Source organism: Lipotes vexillifer, unplaced genomic scaffold (assembly GCF_000442215.2).
Source record: "Lipotes vexillifer unplaced genomic scaffold, Lipotes_vexillifer_v1.1 scaffold1359, whole genome shotgun sequence".
NCBI classification, from domain to species: domain Eukaryota; kingdom Metazoa; phylum Chordata; class Mammalia; order Artiodactyla; family Lipotidae; genus Lipotes; species Lipotes vexillifer.
This window is the reverse complement of record NW_006771596.1, coordinates 1,934,414-1,943,577: the sequence shown is the minus strand read 5'-3', so window position 1 is coordinate 1,943,577 and position 9,164 is coordinate 1,934,414. Positions and strand designations below refer to the sequence as shown.

Genomic DNA, 9,164 nt, shown 5'->3' with positions numbered 1-9,164 from the left:
ACCACGTGCGCACCTGCAGACGCGCATTTGTGGGGGGGAAGGTAGATGCTAATGATAAAACCCCGAGTCCTTGGCTCCCCGAGACCCCGATGCGAATCGGGTATCCTCATTCAGAAATTCATCCCCCGACCCAAGGAATTAAATTTTGCATAGCTTTGGCAAGTACACACGGTGAAGCGCTGCGCTCACCAGTTTCCCTGACACCATCTCGCCACGGAGCGACCTCAAACGTGGGGCACAGAGGGAGAAGGGCGGCTGCAGTGGGGTGGCCAAGGTCGGGGGCGCTGGGGTGGCCTGGGGCGCCGGAGATGCCGGGGTGGCCGAGGCGCTTGGGTGGCCGGAGGCACCTGGGACGGCGGGGTGGTGGTGCTGCCGAGTTCCCGGGGACCGAGGGGTTGGGCGGCGGGGGGGCGCCGGGCACGAGCGAGCGAAGCAGGTGCGCGGGCGGCCGGCCCTCGGTATCCGCTTCCCCAAGCGGCCGGGCGGAAAAGCGCCCGGAGCGACCCAAGCCCCAACCCCGCCGCCCCGCCCCCGCCCCCCCCCCCTCAGACGGCGCGCCGTTCCGGGGCGTGTCCTCGGCCCCCCGGCATCTATATAGCGGCTGGCGCACCCAAGCCGCCCAGATGCTAGCGCAGCGGCTCCGCGCTGAGGATCGGACCCTTCCTACCACGCTCCCACATCCTCGCGCCGCTCGCTGTCGCTCCGTCCCCGCGTCCCCCGGCCAGCCCAGCATCGGGTCCCCGCAGCGGGTGCCATGCTGCGGGCGCGCCCCGCGCTCTGGACTGCGGCTCTGACCGCGCTGGCGTTTCTCCACGGGCCGCCAGCGGCACGGGCCGGCGCGGGCGCTGCGGGCACCGGCCCAGTGGTGCGCTGCGAGCCGTGCGACGCGCGTGCCCTGGCCCAGTGCGCGCCGCCTCCCCCTGCGCCCCCGTGCGCCGAGCTTGTGCGCGAGCCGGGCTGTGGCTGCTGCCTGACGTGCGCGCTGCGCGAGGGTCAGCCTTGCGGCGTCTACACCGAGCGCTGCGGCTCCGGCCTCCGCTGCCAGCCGCCGCCCGGCGAGCCGCGCCCGCTACAAGCGCTGCTGGACGGCCGCGGGATCTGCGCCAACGCCAGCGCCGCCGGCCGCCTTCGCGCCTACCTGCTGCCCGCAACGCCCGCGCCAGGTGAGCTACCCACGCCAGGTGCGCCGCCGAAGCGCGCCCCTCGGCTAAGGCCAAAGGTGGTACCTCTATGGAGACTTCGCTGCTGTTCCCACCCCAAGGGTTGTACGTGGGGAAGCTGAAGCCCCGCGAGGCGAGGGCGCTCGCCTGAGGGACCTCTACTCGCAACCGCCCCTCTACTCGCTCCGTTCTTTGAGTGCAGAGTTCTTGTAAATTGTAAAGCGCTTTCGGAGAAAATGGGTTATAGATTTCCTGGGCAGGGAGGGAGCGGATGCAGAGGTTAACGGTCAATGGAGAGATCCTGGACGGAGGAGATTCTCAAGCCATTCATGCAGGCGCCGCGCCGAAACGTGGGCGTGTACTGTGCGGCCCAATTCCGTACCGCGACTTCTGTTTCCCACGAGCGAAGAGCGAGCGTGTCCATGCCGAGGACGCTTGCGGGGCCGGGGGCGCAGGGAATGGGCCAGGGCGGATTTGGACGGGGAAGGTGGGCAGACACGTTGTAGGAAATGGTACCTGGCTTTAAAAATACTGAATTACACACACTTACGGTTTGCAAAGCAGTTTCAGGCCCGGGGGTGTCCCAAAAGCAGCAAGGTGGGAACCGGGTCGGACAACCTGACGTTCAGAAAGAAATGGCTCTGGAGTTGGCAGGTGTTCCTCTAAATTTCAAGCACGCTTAGCCAGCCTCACTCAGGTATGTGAATGAACTTACCGCGTCGCTGAAGGCTAGGAGATAAAGCCCTCACCTCCAGCCACCAGCTGGACAGACCACCGTGGACTAGCCCCCATCTGGGGCTAGAAGGATGGAAATCCCCTTATAATTTCCTTACCTGCAGATTTCCACTCCCAGGTGAGGCTATTTCCTTTCAAAACTCGTGGAAAGGTAAAATTACAACTGCCTGAAACATATACTGGCTCTAGTAGACTGGTTAGAATTGCTGGATGCATTTGTCTCTCAGGGCAGTTGGGGCATTTGCTGTGTGTGTACTGCATTGTTACCGTTCATTTTTGGAGATTCAGAAAGTGATCTTAGAAGTTTTTATAGATGTTGTAACTTTTGGCTAGACTTTAATGGGAATTATGATTACTGTCGTAGTAGCTCCATAGTATAGGTTGATGTGGTTTATTATAAAATTATGGAAAGATCTAAGTGACTTCTGAAATCCACTTGGGGGGGGGGGGGTAAATGTAAATAACAGTCCAAAGAAAATTATCTGTGGCTTAAATGGAACGGTTTTCTTTTCCTCTCTCAGCAGGCATTAGAAAGAAACCAAGGAAGTTTAAGAAATTACTCAGAGTTCTTGGAAAAGAAATGCAAATATATTCATTTACATATTCTTAGCATCCCCTTTGCCTCAGTGCTTCCCTGAAAAAAATAAATAAATAAAACTCAGATGAAAGGAAATTGAAACCAAATTCTACCAATTAAAAACTTACTCTGTCGGTTGCTGGGCTGGATGAATTTGCGCTTCCCCAAACACCAGATCCCTTGGGAACTTTGCAACTTCTGCTCATGGAACTGTTTCTTTTCCCGGGTGATCGAAACCCGGAGAGAACGGGGACTTCCCCAAACACCCCTGTGAGCGCACCTGCCTGAGATGCCTCCAGGAGAGAGCAGGGCTTCTGCAACAGAAGCAGAACAGAAGCCCTTCTCAACCCTCCAGAAGCATTCTCCAACCCAGAGCTAGACATTTGCTCCTCAGAGCCTAGAGCCAGAGGCCTTGGCAGGCTTCCAGGCAGGTGAGCAGGCTGCCACCTTGATGGGCCAGTTCTCGGGAGGGTAGAGAACAGGTCAGCTGGAGCAGTGCGCTTGGCACCCCAGGTGTAGTAGATGCGGGATCAGATAGCGAACTGAGCCCCACCTGGGAGGGGGAGACATCAGGACTCTTCTCATCAGAGTAAAGCCATCCTATGACAGTTACCTGGCTGCATAGAACCAGGCAAGAGGAAGGGGCTCCCCACTGGCCCTTCTCCCTTAGCCGGCCCAAGTTCATCCTGGAAAAGGAACAGAGAGCATTCTGCTTCCATATCAGCTGCACATTCAGTCAGTATACTTCAAATCCCAGTGACGCTGTGGACATTCCTGTATCAATAGCAAGTGCGTCTTCGTTAGTTTGTTTACAGTCAGAGATCTGCAGGAAGTGAGTGAAGCTCTTTGGCACAAAGGATTGTTAAGCCTTGTTTGGTGATGTCCTCATCCCATTTGCTCCTGTGCACACAAGGAAGGAAGGACTCACCCAGGATAGTGCCCCAGGATCCGCAGAGTCTGTGCAGCTCTTCTGGGTGTTCCAGATCCTGCACGAACAGTGAGAGATGTGACAGCGAGACCTATGAAACACTACCAGACATGCCTCATGAGTCCAGGGGCCTGAGGCAAGGGCGCTTTGTGGAGAATTCAGTTTCCCCATCTGAGCCCTTTGCCTGGTGGCACTTAGGACGGGCTGGAATCAGAATCCCTGGGGCTTGCTGACTCCCAGGTTTCTGCCATCGCCCCAGCGCTTCTGATTCAGCAGGGCCGGGTGGGGCCGAGGATGTGCTTGTCCACAAGTCCACACGTGGGAGGCCCGCACTGGGGCATCCCTGAGGGATTTCTGAGTGGGCCTCGGAGCCTTCCCTGGCTCGGGTCTGCCCCCTCCTGGTGGAGGATGAGAGGTACTTGAAAGCTGAGAGCATGAAAAGCATTTTTCTTCAGCTGCACCTACTTTGTAATAGCACATGTCAGATTTCATTTTTAAGAGATGCCTTCTTGAGACCAAGGGAGTACCATTCACCACTAGTATTATGGAATAATACTTTATCAAGGTGTTTTTCTAAACTTGGAATTGTTGAATCACATTTCCATTTGGTTCGGACTTGGTCAAAATGGTAAGATTTCGTCGTTAAATGTCAATGACCCTCAAGTCTGTCTCCCTTGTGTCTTTCAAGGAAATGGCAGTGAGTCAGAGGAAGGCCACAGCGTGGGGAGCACAGAGAACCAGGCCCTGACCAGCACGCACAGGGTGCCCGACTCCAAATTCCACCCCGTCCACACCAAGATGGACGTCATCAAGAAAGGACACGCCAAGGACAGCCAGCGCTACAAGGTCGACTATGAGTCTCAGAGCACAGACACGCAGAACTTCTCGTCCGAGTCCAAGCGTGAGACGGAATATGTGAGCGCTTTTCCTCTTGCTGATGAGGGTGGGGCTGCCCGGCCTGGGCATCTGGAGATCACAGGGTTGTTCTTTACTCGAGAGCCCCGGCAGTTATTCCGGTGGTCCCACTGATTGAGCGGACAGCCAAGAGCCCGTCCTTACAGAAGGGATATTGACCCTCCCCTGTGGCAGAGACCTCCTGAGAATCAGTGTGCTGCTCTCCAGGCCCCTGCAGGGCAGAGAGGTGTTCTCACAAGAGGTGTTCACGTGGCCTCTGAGTGTCCCGGCCTGTGGGTCCCTGTCCCAGTTCTGTGCCTCGTTCTGGGGAGTCAGAAGAGAGACAGGGAGCCCTGGTTGGCAGCTGCGTGGGAACGGTGACAGCTAAGTCGGGCAAAGACGCTCAGGGGCACATGGCCGGTTCCCTGGGCGTTACAGGGTTTTGTCAGACAGGGAGTTCCCAGGTAACCTGTGTTTTCTTCCCAGGGGCCCTGCCGCCGGGAAATGGAGGACACGCTGAACCATCTCAAGTTCCTGAACATGCTCAGCCCCAGGGGCATCCACATTCCCAACTGCGACAAGAAGGGCTTCTACAAGAAAAAGCAGGTGAGCATGGTCTGCGCAGCTCCTTTCTCTCCCACCATCCGCTTACCCGGAGGAGAGACCAGCCCTCCACCCAAGTGCTCTGGCTGCCACCGTTGCTTGCGGTCCCTGCCACATCCAAGACCTCTGAGGGGCTTCCCCTAAATCCCTAAATCCTGGTATCTTCCCGCCGTCCGCTTCTCCCTCCGGACCCACAGAGCAATGAGAGGCCTCCCTGGAGCCTTTTACTAGCCATAGAGGGACCCAGACACGTTAGCACTGCACCGTGGAGGGATGTTTTTATTAAGTATTGTAGAGAATTTCCAAGAAGCCTGACGTGAGGTCCTGTGGCAGGAAGCGTACCCTGAGGTCCCATGTTGGTCCCTTCCACACCCGTGCCTTCCTGGTGGTGACGGGCTGTAAAGGATCAGATACATTGTTACTTTAAGGCGTACTGAGTGTACCTCTGTAGATTTCAGATCACTCTATGGGAGGATCTCAATGGACTTTCTAATTGGATGACTCCTACCTCAATATCTACGGAATTAGTCACAGAACACAGGGCCATGTTCAGAGTGTTGGTGGGAGTGGCCTCGACTAGAGGGCCCCATCCTGTTCAGTAGCCACTGGTCTCTTTACCTTTTCATATATTTCTATCAGTCACTTATTCAGCAAACTCACCCTGAGAAGGTACCATATACACAGCTCGGGTGTGCTCTGAAAGACCCAAATGTGACAAGCACAGGATAGATAGGACATTATCACTGCCCCCATTCAGCAGATAGACCTGTAGGACCAACAGGGTCCAATGTTCACCCCAGCGAGACCCTGAGGGGCACAAAACCACCAGAAGCCCTGCTTTCTTGGGGCGCTCATACCTGCCCAACATGCCCCCAGACACACGCTGTGCACACAAGGCCCTGATCAGTTGTGCTCCCGCAGCATAGCAGAGGCCATGCTGGGAAACCATCCTGGGTGCTGACCACCTGCCCCCATCGTCAGGACCCCCTTGGCGGGGCCTCCCCGGGCCTCACTGGATCATTTGTGCTTTGCCCACAGTGCCGCCCTTCCAAAGGCAGGAAGCGGGGCTTCTGCTGGTGCGTGGATAAGTACGGGCAGCCCCTCCCAGGCTTCGACGTGAAGGGGAAAGGGGACGTGCACTGCTACAGCATGGAGAGCAAGTAGACTGCGGCCACGTAAGCCCTGGGCACCGGTGGGATCCGAGGGGGCGCAGGACCCAGCCTGGTGGGAGGGGCATCTATAGATCCCAGGGGCTGGCGACCCAGAAGCGGCACTGGCCTGGAGGACAGACCCACACGAGACAGAGCCCTCAACCCGCCCAAACCAGAGCAGGAAAGAGGGTCTTTGGCCAGTTTGTCTTAGGATACTTAGCCTCATTTTTTTTTAACTTTTTATTTTACATTAGTGTATAGTTGATTAACAATGTTGTGTTAGTTTCAGGTGTACAACAGAGTGATTCAGTTATGCACATACATGTATCTATTTTTTCTCAAATTCTTTCCCCAGTTAGGTTGTTACAGAATACTGAGCAGAGTTCCCTGTGCTATACAGTAGGTCCTTGTTGGTTATCCATTTTAAATATAGCATTGCCTCATTTTTAAAGAACTTAGAACACTTAAACATTCATACACAAAGTAAGATTTCCAAAGTTAAGCTTTTCCCCCCATGAGCCTGATGGCTCATTTATCTTCACATGTAAACTGTTTTCATCCAAAAGAACTTGTTAAAGGAATGTGTTTCTAAAAGACGTGGCTTTTTCTTCCCAGTAAAATACATTATGGCTATTCTGAGAGTCTATGATTAATAGCATGTTAATAAAGTTTATTTAAATCTAACATGAAAATGAAATTTCAAACCATCACATGGAAGAATGAAATCATATTTAAAAATCTGTTTTCATAAATGAGAGAGCTATTGGGGGAAAAAAGATAAATATATTTCATCGTCTCGAGACAAATTTAAGTAAACAGAAGAAACTGTCATTTTTAGTGATAAGTTCTGTTTCCTTGCAAGTTGGAAAAAATAATTGTAATTTTAGGGTGATTATGTTAGTGAACACCGTGGGCGTCTCATGGTGTTCTCTGCTTTGTTAAAAAGTGTGGAATGAGCCTCCACCCTGCCAATTGCCTGGGTATCATGCCTGTGATCCCAGCGTGGGCACCGAGCCCTTTTGATTTGGGGGGAGTTATTTCAATACGTTCCTTTTTCTTTCTGTTTTAGTTCATGTGGAGCTCAAATATGCCTTATTTTGCACAAAAGCCTGCCAAGGACATGATCAGCAGCTGGCTACAGCCTCGATTTCGATTTCTTTTTGTGGTGAATTGATTTTTTTTTTTAAACCAAAGTTTAGAAAGAGATGTTTGAAATGCCTAGTTTTCTTCCAAATGGTGAACTTGGCATCTTTCCACTTTCCAGTAGTCAGTGAAATGCAGTTTGATTCTTCTTGTTCCTTCCTATAAAAATACCTGTAAGCTCAAGCAGGGCGTGGCCGTAGCTCACACCACCCTGGAACCCTCCCCACGTGTTTGCCGATGCAGCCAACCCTCCACTTCATGCCTTAGCGACAGTGTTGCTTATGTAGACGCGCGCTTCGTCCCCACATGTAAGATGAGACAAGGCCTCATCGAGAAGAGGAACGCCCTGCCCTCTGATGCCTGCACATCACGACACACCCACCTGGAGCTACGTCTTTGAAGCAAGGGCCGGGGGTCCCTGGACCAAGAAGATATTTTGTATCTTCAAGGGACCTGCACTACTTGGAAACTAGTGGAGAGAATAAGGTGGAATCTTGCACAAAAAAAAAAATAATAATAATGACCAAGAATGTTCTAGGGAACTTACAAAGGTGGGGATTTCTGACCCTTCTTTGTCAGGCAGCTTCCTGAAGACACAGCCTTTTCTGAGGCCCCATGGGGCAGGGGGCAGGGTGACAGCCAGAGGCATCACAGATAATAGCCTGGTTCTCCAATGACTGCAGAAAATAGTGTTTTCCCACTCAACAATTCAAGCGCAAGTGTATTCTTGAGGATAAGATCCTTAAAGACAAAAGAGGTTTATTTTCATCTCTCCCCTTTTGTTCTCCTTGGCACAATGTAAAAAATAATGATTCTATCTAACCTGGAAGACGAATGGCTTGTTGGGGAGCCGGTCGAGGACACTGGGAGAACACAGAGAATCCCCCTTGCTTTGCTGCACTTGGACTTCCTTCTTTTCTTTCTAAGTCACACGTACACGCAGAGAGAATACCCTCTTCATGACTGTTCACAGTGTATACGTCATCGTCCAAATATGATAGCACCTATACTAGATTATCCTAGACGAATTGTAAGCAATGCTAGAGAATATAAACACGGCCACGACGGAGGGAGGGGGCTCGTGCACAGGGCGCAGCCGCTCTCCCGGAGGCCACCCTCCAGGTCTGGCAGGAGAGTGGGGAGGGGGCCCTCGGCTGCCCTACTGCAGCCTCTGGTTGGATGCACGCTGCACACAGCCCTCCTGGAGAACACAAAGGGATCTCAAGATGTTCTGCCTACCTATTAGCTTTCCTTTATTTTTTTAATTAAGTTTTTGAGAAAAAAAAAAGGTATTTTTGAAAAGTTCGTCTTGCAATGTATTTATAAATAGTAAATAAAGTTTTTACCATAAAGAAATCCCCTTCCCCTTGTTAGTGACCGGTTCCGGGTTTTGTGTTACAAAATAATCCAGAGGGCAGTGATGTTCCGACTATAGTCGGAACTTTCCCTGCTTCCATCTCTGGCAAGAGAACCCAAGGAGCCAGCCTGTGGCCTTGCTGGCACCCGTCACGTCTGCAGTAAGCCTCCAGTTCTGGGCGGTCCTCCCAGGTTCACCAGCCCCAAGTACCATGAGTCCTCAGCCACCATCCCCCAAGGGCACAAAGAAATGAGTGATCTGGGCTCCCCACTCACCAGGGCCAAGGCCATGCTGTTGCTATGGCAACCCCTTACCAGGGTTCAGCTAGCAAATAAATGCACTGGAAAATTACCAATCATGGGTACTGAAGCGGGGCTTCAGTGATAAGGCAACCTGTCCAAGGCCATTTTCTCATATGTTCAAAAGTCCTTGAACCAACCATTCCTCTCCAGAAACGTATCCTAAAGGTACAATAGGGAATGTGCCCAGAGAGCACGAGGATATTAAACTGAAATACACCCATAGAAAGGAATACTATGCCACCACTAAAATGTGTTTGATAGTAATAATACAGAAAGATGCTCATGGTGGGATAAAGGAAGAGCAAAATGCAATT

General features: G+C 52.6%; 1 protein-coding gene across 2 annotated transcripts; it reads left to right on the top strand.

The window, feature by feature from the left end:
• Positions 1-621: 621 nt before the first annotated feature.
• On the top strand, positions 622-8,547 carry IGFBP3 (insulin like growth factor binding protein 3). Of its 2 annotated transcripts, XM_007447027.1 has the most exons (5): positions 622-1,163; positions 4,089-4,315; positions 4,781-4,900; positions 5,936-6,072; positions 7,118-8,547. In XM_007447027.1, the coding sequence occupies exons 1-4, from the start codon at positions 755-757 to the stop codon at positions 6,059-6,061; spliced, it is 882 nt and encodes a 293-aa protein (XP_007447089.1). In that variant the 5' UTR covers positions 622-754; the 3' UTR covers positions 6,062-6,072; positions 7,118-8,547. The 2 variants fall into 2 exon arrangements, with proteins under 2 accessions (XP_007447089.1, XP_007447090.1); XM_007447028.1 differs by lacking the exon at positions 7,118-8,547 and having other exon boundaries at positions 755-1,181; positions 5,936-6,061.
• Positions 8,548-9,164: the final 617 nt, after the last annotated feature.

Bases quoted from the DNA above. Each gene is read 5' to 3' on its own strand.
- IGFBP3 (XM_007447028.1), top strand. From the start codon at position 755: ATGCTGCGGGCGCGCCCCGCGCTCTGGACTGCGGCTCTGACCGCGCTG. The intron at 1,182-4,088 runs GTGCGCCGCCGA...GTGTCTTTCAAG, and splicing joins AGGTGAGCTACCCACGCCAG to GAAATGGCAGTGAGTCAGAG. The intron at 4,316-4,780 runs GTGAGCGCTTTT...TTTTCTTCCCAG, and splicing joins CCAAGCGTGAGACGGAATAT to GGGCCCTGCCGCCGGGAAAT.